The sequence below is a fragment of the Rhineura floridana genome, chromosome 10 (assembly GCF_030035675.1).
Source record: "Rhineura floridana isolate rRhiFlo1 chromosome 10, rRhiFlo1.hap2, whole genome shotgun sequence".
Taxonomy (NCBI): Eukaryota; Metazoa; Chordata; class Lepidosauria; order Squamata; family Rhineuridae; genus Rhineura; species Rhineura floridana.
The window spans coordinates 25422074-25435288 of NC_084489.1; the positions used below are offsets into that span (position 1 = coordinate 25422074).

At 40.5% G+C, this 13215-nt stretch overlaps 1 protein-coding gene across 8 annotated transcripts in view; it reads left to right on the forward strand.

Annotated features, from left to right (window-relative positions):
- Positions 1 to 11416, forward strand: part of TOPAZ1 (testis and ovary specific TOPAZ 1) — a 79071-nt gene extending 67655 nt beyond the window's left edge. For all 8 annotated transcript variants that reach the window (XM_061586338.1, XM_061586340.1, XM_061586341.1 and 5 more), the window contains 5 exons: positions 4583 to 4748; positions 6507 to 6671; positions 9160 to 9363; positions 9676 to 9859; positions 11144 to 11416. In XM_061586338.1, the coding sequence (XP_061442322.1) occupies positions 4583 to 4748; positions 6507 to 6671; positions 9160 to 9363; positions 9676 to 9859; positions 11144 to 11354 (930 nt within the window). In that variant the 3' untranslated portion in view covers positions 11355 to 11416. The remainder of the gene's footprint in view (positions 1 to 4582; positions 4749 to 6506; positions 6672 to 9159; positions 9364 to 9675; positions 9860 to 11143) is intronic.
- Positions 11417 to 13215: the final 1799 nt, after the last annotated feature.

Sequence of the window (13215 nt, forward strand, 5' to 3'; positions counted from 1 at the left end):
CAAAGCTCAAAGCGCTGTGTGTGGCTCAAACCTAACACTGCCCATGCCTCAAGACACACCATCCCTACAGTGAAGTATGGTGGTGGCAGCATCATGCTGTGGGGATGCTTCTCATCAGCAGGGACTGGACATCTTGTTAAAATTGAAGGAAGAATGGATAGAGCAAAATACAGGGAAATACTGCAAGAGAACCTGCTTCAGTCCACTCAAAAACTGGTGCTTGGGAGGAAATTCACTTTTCAGTAGGACAATGATCCCAAGCACAAGACCAAAGCAACACTGGAGTGGCTCAAGAACAAAAAGGTGAATGTCCTACAGTGGCCTAGTCAAAGTCCTGATCTGAATCCCATTGAGAATCTGTGGTGCTCTTTGAAAATTGCAGTCAGCAAGTGATGTCCAACCAACCTGAACGACTTGGAGCAAATCTGCCAAGAAGAATGGGCCAAAATCCCTCTGACATTGTGTGCAAACCTGGTACATACCTACCCCAAAAGACTTAAAGCTGTTATTGCAGTGAAAGGTGACTCTACTGAATATTAATGTGTGAGGTTTGAATACTTATGCAAGCAACATGTTTCAGTTTTTTATGTTTCTTACAAACATTTCCCAACATAACACCAAAGTCACCTTACAATAATTGATTTTGAGTTTCAGTGTTTCAAAATAAAATATCACACAGAATGAAATTACAATGTACCATTTGGTCAGGAGTCTTTTGCAAGGCACTGTAGAAGAAAACCAAGGTGTAAAATGAACATCCACGCCCTTCAAGATCCTATTAAGCAAGCTTGCTTTCAAACAACTCTCAAGAAACATCTACCTATGGAACTCCCTGAAAACGTTGAGGAACACTGGATTAAACTGAAGACTTCCATTATTGCAGCGTGTGAACAAACTATTGGATACCAAACTAAGAAACATCAGGACTGGTTTGATGAGAATGATAGTGAGATTGACCATATCATTGACAAGAAAAGGAAAGCCTTCCAGATATGGCAAAAAGATATTAACTGTGCTGCTAAGCAAAAAAAATTATGCCAGTGCAAAGGCTGAGGTCCAAAGAAAAATTAGAGAACTTAAGAACGCCTGGTGGATAAAGAAAGGTCAAGAAATCCAGCATTTTGCGGATGCTCATGGTGCACAGGGCTTTTTTAATGCCACAAAGGCCATCTACGGACCAACAAATTATGGTACAAATCTCTTACGTTCAATAGATGGTACCAAACTTCTAAAGGACAAAGAGTCTATTGCACTGCGTTGGAAAGAGCATTACCACGACCTCCTTAATCGTAACTCTATTGTGGCTGATGAGGTCTTCTCGCAAATCCCACAACAAATTAGAGATGAGCTTGCAGTATCCCCTAATTTGGATGAAGTCAGTAAAGCCATTAATCAAATGAAGAATAGCAAAGCTAGTGGACCTGATGGGATTCCTGCTGAAGTCTTTAAATAAGGTGGGTCTGAATTTACACAACAACTTCATAAGCGCATCAAAAACTCTGGATGAGGGAGGAGATCCCAGAAGACTTTAGGGATGGCATAATTATCACTCTTTTCAAGAAGGGTGATAGAACAGATTGTGGGAACTACTGAGCCATCTCTTTTCTAGCTACCGCAGGTAAAATCCTTGCAAGGATCCTCGCAAATCACCTCCTACCTATCTCAGAAGACATCCTCCCTGAATCCCAAAATGGTTTCCGCCCTTCTAGGGGGAAGTGGACATGATCTTCACTGCACGACAGCTTCAAGAAAAATGCAGGGAGCAAAACCGACCTCTGTATATGGCGTTTATTGATCTGACTAAGGCCTTTGATACTGTAAATTGAACCACTCTCGACCATCCTTCTGAAAATTGGATGCCCTGATAAATTTGTGAATATTTTGCGATGACTCCATGACTCCATGATGGTGACAATTTTGGATAACAATGGCTCTCAAAGTGATCCATTCAAAGTGGGATCAGGTGTCAAACAGGGATGCGTCATTGCTCCGACCTTATTTGCTATTTTCAGTGCCATGATTCTACACCTTGTTGAGGGGAAATTTCCCACTGCCGTGGAAATCACATATCGAACAGATGGAAAGCTTTTTAATCTCAGTAGGCTGAAAGCAAAAAGTAAGGTAATTACCAGAGCTTGGAAAAGTTACTTTTTTGAACTACAACTCCCATCAGCCCAATCCAGTGGTCATGCTGGCTGGGGCTGATGGGAGTTGTAGTTCAAAAAAGTAACTTTTCCAAGCTCTGGTAATTACAACCTCTTTCGTAGAACTTCAATATGCCAATGATAATGTGGTGTCCGTACATTCAGAGGAAGATCTTCAAACTATCCTAAATGTCTTTGCAGAAGCATATGAAAAGCTTGGCTTCTCGCTTAACATCAAAAAACCCAAAGTGCTTCATCAGCAAGTGTGAACCAATCCCTCTGTAGCGCCATCAATCCAGCTTAAAGGTGCAACGCTGGAGAATGTCGATCACTTTTCTTACCTTGGCAGCCATCTCTCTGTAAAAACTGACATCGACACTGAAATTCAGCATCGTCTGAGCTCTGTGAGTGCCGCATTCTCCCGAATAAAGCAGTGTTCGAGGATCGGGATATTCGCAGGGAGACCAAAATGCCTATTTACAAAGCTATTGTACTACCAGCCTTACTGTACACCTGTGAAACATGGACCATCTATAAACGCCACTCCCAGCTTCTTGAAAGATTCCACCAATCCTGCCTCCGGAAAATTCTGCAAATTACTTGGGAAGATAGGCAGACTAATGTTAGCGTATTGGAAGAAGCAAAGACCACCAGTGTTGAAACAATGATCCTCCAACGTCAACTTCGCTGGACCAGCCATGTTGTTCAAATGCCTGATCACCGTCTTCCAAAGCAGCTACTTTACTCCCAACTTAAGGATGGAAAACGGAATATCGGTGGACAGCAAAAGAGGTTTAAAGATGTTCTCAAAGCTAATCTAAAAAAATGTAACATGAGCATCGAGAACTGGGAAGCCTTGGCCCATGAGCGTCCCAATTGGAGGTCAGCCATTATCAAAGGTACTATGGACTTTGAAGAAGCACAAGTACAGGGCAAAAGGGACAAACCAGCTAAGCGGAAGGCACGTCAAGTAAATCCTCATTGTGACCATCTTCTATCTGGAAACCTATGTCCTCGCTGTGGGAGGCTGTGTGGATCCAGAATTGGCCTCCACAGTCACTTACGGACCCACTGTTAAAGATCTTACCCTGGAAGACAATCTTACTCAGCCACGAGTGATTGCCAATGAATAAACAAGATTGCATAACAATGCCTTGGCAGAAACAGTGCCTTTATACATGTGTTCTGAGTAGAGATGGGTTTAATTAGAAGTTGATCACCAGTTTCAAGCAGCACCTGTGGATGCCTGAAAAGAATTGTACAGTAGGACCCCACTGATATGGCGGGTTAGGTTCCAGACCCCCGCTGAAAAGCGAAATGAAAAGTGGAACACCGACAATAAAATGGCACCTGGCGCCCTTCTTGGAGCGCATCATGCCAAAAAATGCTGAAAAGGCAGAATAAGCGCCGTATGAGTGGGGCCCTACTGTAATTGAAAACCACCATATTAGCGGAATGTCGAGAAGTAGGGCCCTACTGTATACAGTTTTAAACTAGCTTGTTATCGCAGGTGAACATTTCAATTCCAAGAGACATACACATTCTTAGGAATTGGACTGTGAGGTTAGGAGAAGACAATGTTTCCTTTACTTCCATGTACATCATGGTTATTGAGTCACCTGGAGGACATGCCAAATTTCAAAATGGCTCTATTTGATAAAAAAATTAATTGGTTGGGTATAACGCAACCCCCCCCCCCACACCAATAGATGAGCTTGTGATTTGCTTTTATAAGAGTCTCTTACATGGTGCTTGCTTTCCTCTTACGGCATACATAATTTCTTGGTAACTTTTTGTTTTTGTTTTTTTACAAGGATCAGGAGCCCCAGGGGCATTGTCTGGTAAATTACATAACCATTTTTAAAAGTTCAAAATGGTTTCAGTAGTTATTGAACATACGCCAACAGAACACTTGCATTTTTGAGCCCCTAGATTGAATTGTAGACCATGCAGGTGCAATATTAGTACCCTTAATAAACTTGAATTAAATTTATTAGCGAAAGACCATTCCCAGTGAAGGGACTGTATCTCAAAACACTTGTGTATTGCAATTTCAGTGAACCAATATTTTCATATGGTTGATGGCAAATCTGTTAGTTGTTCCTCCCACTTGCATTAGAAGGCAGGGCTATACCAGTTAGCCTACAATATGCTCTCTGTGAGAGGCAGCCATCTACTTCCAGTTCTGCATCCTACCATCTCCGAGAAAGAGCAAGTGGGAGGAGCAACCAAATGAGGGTGTCATCCTACCACAGTAGAAATGCACTTATCACAGGTAAAAACCAACACTCCTTTTTGTGCCTATTTTTGGGACTTCTCAATGTTACTAGCTAAGACCAAAGAAAACATTGTGCTTAGGATTAGTATCAGTGCCTTGCATGAACGAGAGACTTGTGTTGCGATAATTTTCAATGATGCTTTCCCCCTCTGTATCATAGGCCAAGAAGGTTCTGGATATGCTTCATGCTTTGAAGATACATTTCACATTTTTGAACGGACTTCTTGGTCAGGAGAGATTGGCACCAAGATGCCAAATTGTTAATGTTGCTGTGGAAATCTTTCTCAAATGTGGGAGCCCAGATGGAGCAATATGGGCACTGAGAGGTACATTTCTATATTAAAAAACAAACAAGTCTTCAAAGGCCCTCCTCCGGGTGCCTACTCCGTGGGAAGCTCAGAGGATGGCAACAAGGGAGAGGGCCTTCTCAGTGGTGGCCCCCAAATTATGGAATGATGTTCTTGACGAGGTGCTCCTGGTGCCAACACTGTTATCTTTTCAGTGCCAGGTCAAGACTTTTCTCCCAGGCATTTTACCATGTGTTTTTAAATTGTTTTTTAAAATGTGTTTTTAAATTTGTATATTTGTTTTTAATGTTTTTAATTGTTGTAAACTGCCCAGTGAGCTTCAGCTATGGGGCGGTATACAAATGCAATCAATCAATAATGACATGGGTGTGTAGGTTCCATCTAGATGTTATAGTAAAAGCAAAAATTGAAGAGAGCCAAAATATATGGTCAAAAGATTCAAACTCACATTTTTAATTATATCTTTGAGAATTTGATGACCTAGGCCTCATAAATAAAATATGCTGAAGATAAATACACAATAAAGAAAGGAAGAGGGGGAAACTGTACTTCATCTAAATTTTGGTGTCCTGCATATTTCAAGTTTGGTTAAATTAAGAAATATCAAATCCCTGAGTCCCTGTCATGTAATGGCCTGTAAGATTAATGGCCTGTTCCATGATGCTGCAAACACAGCACTACAGGGTTGCTTCTTCTTCAAATAACACATTTTATTAGTAGCTGATTTCAGCAGTAGCCATCCAGGAAGTGGAACTTGTGGCTTCTAGAAGGATGTTGCTCCTGACTACTCAGTATCACTGGAAGTAGTACCGTAACAGCAAGATGGTATGGTGCAGTGGCGAGGAAAGGATCATAGGATAGCATCACTGAGGATTAGGCTTTCAGAGGCCAAAACCACTTACCTGAGTGACATCCTTTCCCTGGAAGGTGGGAAGACAACAGTGTTACTAGCCTCCAAATTTCCAGGGTTAATAAGGGCCATTCTCTCAACCTGCTAGGTCTGTAAACAAAAAAGCACTGTTCTTCAGCTTTGGGTCCCCAGATGTTGTCGAACTATAATTCCCATTAACACCATGATTAACATCCAGTTTAGCCAATGGACAAGGATGATATGAGTTGTGGTCCAGCAACATCTGGGGAGCCAACCTTGAACAGTGGCCTAGACAATTCAAATTGGGGGTCATCTACTTATTTTAGCCTTTTATTATAAACATTCAAAATATATATCTTCTTGCATATTAATAAAACAGGATGGATCATGAGGTCAAAAGTAAGGATGGATCAAAAGTCAATAGTATATGCAAATTTAATCAATTTACTTTCATTATCAAAGTCCCATATCGATATTAAAACAGGCAGGCAGATCTACAGGGCACTGTAGTGCATGTGTGCAATTCATCCTCTCGTCACATATTTTTTAAACAGCCCCCACCCTGTTTGAAGACCTTAAGGTTACTTGGTTAATATCTCAGTCAGGAACTCAACCCTGTCAATAAGGCCAGGCTGCGCTGGTGGTTTTCCACATCAGGTGCCAAGATAATACTCATTCTTGGCAGTCTCCAAACATTCCCATGAGATTCACACCAGTCACTAGTTCATAACTGGGCTTCAGAATGAGTTTCCTTAGGCTGTCCTTGGAAATCCATTCTGTGTTAAATGGCTAAATAGAAGGTGAGTGGTCATCTGGGATTTCTCACAGGGCCCTATAACTTCTGTTTGTCAGCGTTTATGGCCTTGTTTTAATAACTTTTAAAATATTAGTATTAATCTCTCCAGAGTCAGAGTGGGTAATAAATACTCTATCATGGCCTTGTGATAGAATGGACGTGCTCAATCGACATAACCTGCTATGTACAATAGCATCTGAATGCATGACAAAGAGCCGTTACAGGGAGGCATTCGAAGTCTTGCAAAATCTACCAGGCTTACAAAATTGTTATGGTAAGTGTGTTTATATCAATTCTCAATCAATAACTCTGAAAAACACTATAACCGTCTCATTCAGATGTCATTTAAACTAATACTGGGATACTGGTATTTTATTTATGCTGTAAGCACTTGGTATGGATGGCTCAATTCTTAAGAAAAGCTTGGCAACTGTTTTCTTTTGTTTTCCTCCTGAAAGGAGAGCAACTGTTTAGTTTAAAACAACCGCTTCTTTCTACTCTCTTGAGGTCTACAGAATTAGGAAAAATAACCTTATGAATTTCCTGAGACCCTCCAGAAATCTACAAAGCAGGATACATTTGGCAACAATATGTATCTAGGTAGATGCATTGCATCACTGCCCTTTGTATATTTCTACATCTCTAAGGTTTCTTTTGTCATGCCCTGTTTTTAGAATGTATTTTTGCATCTGTTAGAAAGTCAGGCAGTCTGAATTTGTTTGGTTCTCCTTGAAACCAGAAAGGAGCACCCAAAGCTTGTCTTAGCCTCCATGAAGACTCCTTCCTCAAGAGGCCCGCAACCTTAAGTCAGGAAAGTAGTCTTTGCATGGGATTCCTGCTGGGGATCTGACCCGCCTGTCCTTCACAACACATTCTTTCATAGCCAATGAAATGTTAAAGCTGCAGTGCCATGAGGTTTGCAGAGGCAGAGAAGGGAGTAAAGTGAGGCATACACTCTCACTCATTAGGAGTAGGGAAACTTCAAAACAAGCTGTAGGGGCAGAGATGGATGATCAGAAGAGCAGCATGCTGGTAATGTGCACTCCAGAAAATGACGCCAAGAGCCAGTGAGCAATTTTGGATGACATCGGGATGGGAACAAACAATTCTTGGGTTAGATTCTTGAAATATAGCAGTGTTGGAACCCTGTATAGATAAAGTGGTGAACTTGCACTGTAGAGATTAGAGTTCAAATTCCTTGAATACAAATTACTGGGGAACTACAGCAGAAGAGGGCTATCGCTCTCATGTCCTGCCTGTGAGCTTTCCATAAGTATGTCATTGGCCACTGTGCATTACACAGGCCTTTGGTCTGATCCAGTTCTTAGGTTGTTATATGCCTGTTTACCCATGAAGCTTACTGAGGCAGGCCTGATTTTCAGTTTTAACCTATCCTTCCAGATTGTGAGGGGCAAAAATGGGATGAACATTTGTTTGCATATTGTGTTAACATAGTGCCTATGTAACTGAGTTCTCTTGGTTAGTTTACAGATCATTAAAATACCAAATATAAAATGTAAATGATAAACACTAAAACTAGTTATAAATAAATCAAGACGTCTAAACTGTCACAAACACAGCAACTAAAAACAATATAAAAGCAGCAAGGGGAATAACTTAAAAGATTTAGCAGAACAAAATGGTTTTCATCTGATACATAAAGGATCACAGTGTGGGCACCAGTCAGGGAGGGCATTCCATAAGCAGGGCACTGTAGTGTAGTGGCAAATTCAGAAGTACAGGGTCCCTTTGTGATAGTTATACCATGCTCCCTCACAGTCACGCTCCATTTTTACTTTTCACTCATCTGCCTAGCTCTCCATTTCATCTTAGAATCCATACCCCACTACAACAGATGTCGCTAGCAGCCAAACAGCTTGAAAGGATAGCCTGTGTGTTAGCTATTGAAAAGAGTCTTAGTGGCTGACTCAACTCCTATCACTCTGATTGGCTCCAGTGAGCATGAAAGGATGACTCTTCTCAGTGGCTAACATGCACCCCTTTCATGATGATTGGCTCATACATAGGAACTTGGATGGGACCTTGCTACCCAAACAGTAAGGTGACTATGATGCCTGAGACCCTAGGTGACTATATCTCTGGCGCCACCACCAAAAAGACCCTTTTTCTAGTCACTAACTGCCTCGCCTCACTAGGCAGAGGAGCCCAGAGAAGAGTCTCCAATGAAAATCAAAACCACAGGTATATACTGGAAAAAGCAATCCTTCAAGTAGCCTAGCCACAAGCAGATAAAGGCTTTAACAATTAAAAACAGCACTTTTAATTGGGCCCAGAAACAGACTGGGACCAGGCCAACAGACATCCCAATGTATGCTGACACCCAATCTTTAGAAGAGTTAATACATTGCTTGCATGTCTTGGGATGGAGGATTTATGCTGTTTTGCAGACCACAATAATCTTCAAAATCCCTCTTCTCATGAAAATCTATTTCCACGTAACATACATGATATGCAAATATGTATTGCTAAGTGTATATGCTTCTGAATTTTTTCATTTAACATAAACTGATATTGCAGATGCTAATACAGGAAGCAATGATGCCTCAGACTTAAGGGGAGACCAGTTGCATTCTAAGCTCAGCTGTGACCTATGAAGAGGAAACCTTCAGATCTGCATTTAAAAAACATTGAAGCAGAAGCAGAAATATTTTGCTATAGTGTTTCACTATTACGTTGCTGAAGCCAGTGGTTTACTTAATAACTGAAGAAAATTAGTCGTTTGTAATGCTTTTCTTTTACAGATAATTTGGATGTATCCCAGTACAGCATTTTATTTAATAAACTGCTAGGTGCTTGTTCAGAAAGCAAGAACCTTGGAATATCGTCTACTGTAGTAGAATTCATGCTTGCAAAGAACATCCCTGTTGAATTTAATTTATTTAGAGCATTAATCACAGCACTGGGAAGAAGCTCTTCATGGCTTAAAGCCAGGACGCTTTATAAAAGTAAGTTCTCAATGTCTACTATATTGAATGGTTGAAGTTTAGAGTTCCTTAGTTTTATTGGCATAGGGCAACCTTGGACTTTCTAAACAGAAAGGGGAAGCTTGCCGCCACTTCTTTTCTCCTCCCCTTAAATTTGTTGAGCAGTAATTACAGTAAGATGGAAATTGGAAACAGCTCTAGTAGAAGCTCCAAGTATATTGGTTTTGCAATAAAGCAGTAAATGAGCCAAGTGCCTATACACAAAACTAGAGATTCATTTTGATTAGCACAGCATTAACACCTGCTTTCACGTCCTTTATTGTCATTCTTTAGGTGCTTTAGCATTGGGTTGCTACCCACCACTGGAAGGAAATCTTTACCGTAAACTTCTACTGATTCCCTCTTACATGACTGAGATTGAGATGCTGTTAGCAGTTGAAATCTTCTTGGTTTCAAATGCTAGTAGTATTCAGAGTCCTGGAGCTTCCAGTCAAATACTTCAAATAGTACTGAAAAGGTTAGTTCATTTGATGATTTTCCAAGTGTGTGACTGTGTAGCCTCTCAGAGCTGTGTTGCTTATGCCAATGACTTAAAACACAAAATAATCTTATAAGTTACTTAGGAAAATTCATATAAGTATGATAAATACCCAAACAAAGGATACAAAATGTTGCCAGTAAAAGAAAAAAACACCTGGTTCCCTAATACGATAGCCAGCAAAGGCCTGTGCAGCTTAGGTCACCTCTATAAAAACAATAGGGACCAACCAGTGAATTGGAAAGTCTGATACTTACTGTGAGAAGAAGTGTGAACATTTCCTTGGCCATCTTATTTTTGTATTAACCTACTAAGTGCAGTTATCCCCATGTGATGGAAACTCTCTTTTTCATGTCTCAGATTTCACATTGTAGAAATCCATTTCTAGATGGTTAATGTATTAGATTTGTGTACCACCCTTCGATATACAATTTCCAGGATCGTTAACAAAGGTTAAAATAGAGGAAAATGCAATACAGTTAGTATCCACATTGATCTAAGTGCACTCACCTGTCACCTTGTTGTCCAAATTATTCTAGCAAACTATTGCTATGGTGTATTATCTGTTACTTTCTGCTAATTAGTGTGGAATTAGATGTTACAAGAATCACATTACTCCTGCTACTCCATGATAACATATAACACTATGTACCACATGGCATTGTGTTATATGTGTTCCCACGACCTGCAGCCAACTTTGTAAAACAGGTGTGGATATGCATGGCACAAGGACATCACACCATTATTCAACATGCTATGGTTCTACTTATTTCTGGGAAGAGATGTCATGTTTCTGGTAATACCTAGCTCCGCCCTCCATTTGTGATACTTATTTATTTTATTTATTCGACTTCATGAAAACTCCACTCATTGTGTTTGTCTTCCTCTTACTGAATGTTCTCCACCTTATCTTGCTACTTCTATCAGCGTTGTCTTTCACTCTCCTTTCAGTTTTTTGTCCAGGGGGCTGGGGGGGTTGCACTATTTCCTCATTCTCTGCTAGATAGTCAGTCACACTATCATTTAAGAGCATGTAGTAAGCTTGGAGAAGAAAGGATCTGATTCTTCCAAGACATTGTTTAGGCTCTGTTGACCTGTCACATTGGTTACGATTTGTTCCTAGTTGAAAGATTTCACAGAAGAGGATTTAAGTGTATTTGGGGAAGAGGGGCAAGATGGTTGCCCATACTACATTGCTAAACTCTTTCAGAGCAGTTAGTTGTTTATTACAACTTTTGTTGATTATAAAAACTCTTTTTTCAGGTGTGAAGGCAACAATTTACAAAACACAGATGACTATCAAAGTGCTGTGGAGAGGTTAATTCAAGCTGTTCATATATCTACTCCAAAGCTTTTCATAAAGCATTTGACAGTAAATGTTAACATGGAGCAAGTGTATAGTTTGGAATATGCTTCTGTACTTAAGTGGTTGAAAGAGAATATGAAATGGGCAGGAAAGGTGTGGCTTTTTTAGTAATTGATAAGACTTCAGTTAGAGTAATCATTGTTCAAAATAATAAATCAATAAAGATGGTTTCTGTTGTGTTCAGACTCTTCTCATTAATTGATATAATTCAGTTTTCTAACTTGTATGGAAAATTACACAAATGATAAATCTAGCTTTTTAACAAAGCTTTTGCCATGTTAACTTCAGGAACCCAAATAACAGTTGTGTTTAAAGTTGGACTGCTCGTTCAGGAAACTTCAGGTCCTGGTAGATCCCTGCTATATATACTGCTATATAAATAAGGCAGAGATGGGCAGACCTCTGGCTTGTCAACATTGTTTTTTGCTAGAACACCAAGATCTACCAACCTGAGCCAGTTCCTAAAAGCATTGTTAAAATTAAAAGAACAGGGTGCCTCTGAGCACATTCTGAGCCTTGGAATTTGTCTTGACTAACAGAACTGGACTGAGTTTACTGGTCTTTCAGACAAGTCTACTGGTTTCTTCATTTCAGGCCCCTAATTTTGGTGGGGAAAGCTGGCTGTTGCTGCTATTAAAAAGAATTAGGAGTAAAACCCTTGCCAATCTGCAAATTATGCAGAGATCTTCCAGAAGAACCTGAACTTGATATTGCCTACTCCTGACAATAAGATATAGAATCCTGTGAAGCAGCTACTATTTTGGGTCTTTGTCTTAATACAAGAAGTGTGCTAACACCAGGGAGATTGTTTTCCTCCTACGCATCAAGCATAAGGATGTCAAAAGGTTGAGACTGGGTAAACCCTTACTGTTTGTATCATTTGAAAAAAGAAATTGAGTGTGAGCTAGGACTTGTGTGATTCAAAGCTGAACTCAGCTTCATTTATTTTATTTAAATAAGTACTTAAAAGCATTTCTAAACCACTTAATACTTTAAAAAATCTAAGCAGTATACAAAAATACAACATAAATAATAAAAGTAACATAAAAACCTGTAGAAAAGTTACAGAAACGTTAAAATCAATTCAGTACTAGGGTCAAAACATGGATCAGGGAAAGCCTAACCAAAAAAAATGTTTTTACCAGACGTGAAGCAACAGATGAGTAATGCTTCATGTATGACAGAAGGGTATTCTCATTGCAGGGACAATGGCAGAAAACACTTCTTTTTGGGTCACTGCCCCTTGATACTCTGTAGGATGCAGTGCCATGAGTGAAATTGCTCCAGGTCTTAGAGGTCTATACAGGGGCAGGTGCCCTATCGGGTAACCTTGCCCCAAGTTGAGAGCTTTATATGTTAGCAACAAGACCTTGAACATGCCCTGGTAGCTGATCGGCAGCAAGTGCAGTGCCCTCTGCACTCAACAACCTGGCTGCACTGTTCTGCACCAATGGAAGCTTCTGTCCCAGTCTCAAGGGAAGTGCCATGCAGAGGATCTTGCAGTAGTCCATTCATAGGCTACCTCTGCATGAATCATAGTGGCTAAGTTATCCCTGCCCAGGAAAAGACAAAGTTAAGTTGATGATAGGTGCTGTTCACCAGGGGGGTTACCTAGGCCTCCAGTGACAATGATGAATCAAGGAGCACCCGCAAATTACCTGTTATTTCAAAGGGAGTGTGGCCTCATTTAAAACGAAAACTTCCAAACACCTGGACCTGGGCACAGCCCACACATAGAGTCTTCATCTTGCTAAGATTCAGTATTAGTCTGTTGGCCCTCATTCAGTCCCCCACTGCATCCAGGCACCAGTTCAAAATAATCACTGCCTCTCCTGATTCAGATGTCATCAACATACTGATGACACTGCTCCATGTGGCTTTGTATAGATATTAAACAGCAGTGGAAACAAAATAGTACCCTGAAGCACCCTACAGCACAGTTGCCAAGGGGCAGACACAATCCCCCAAT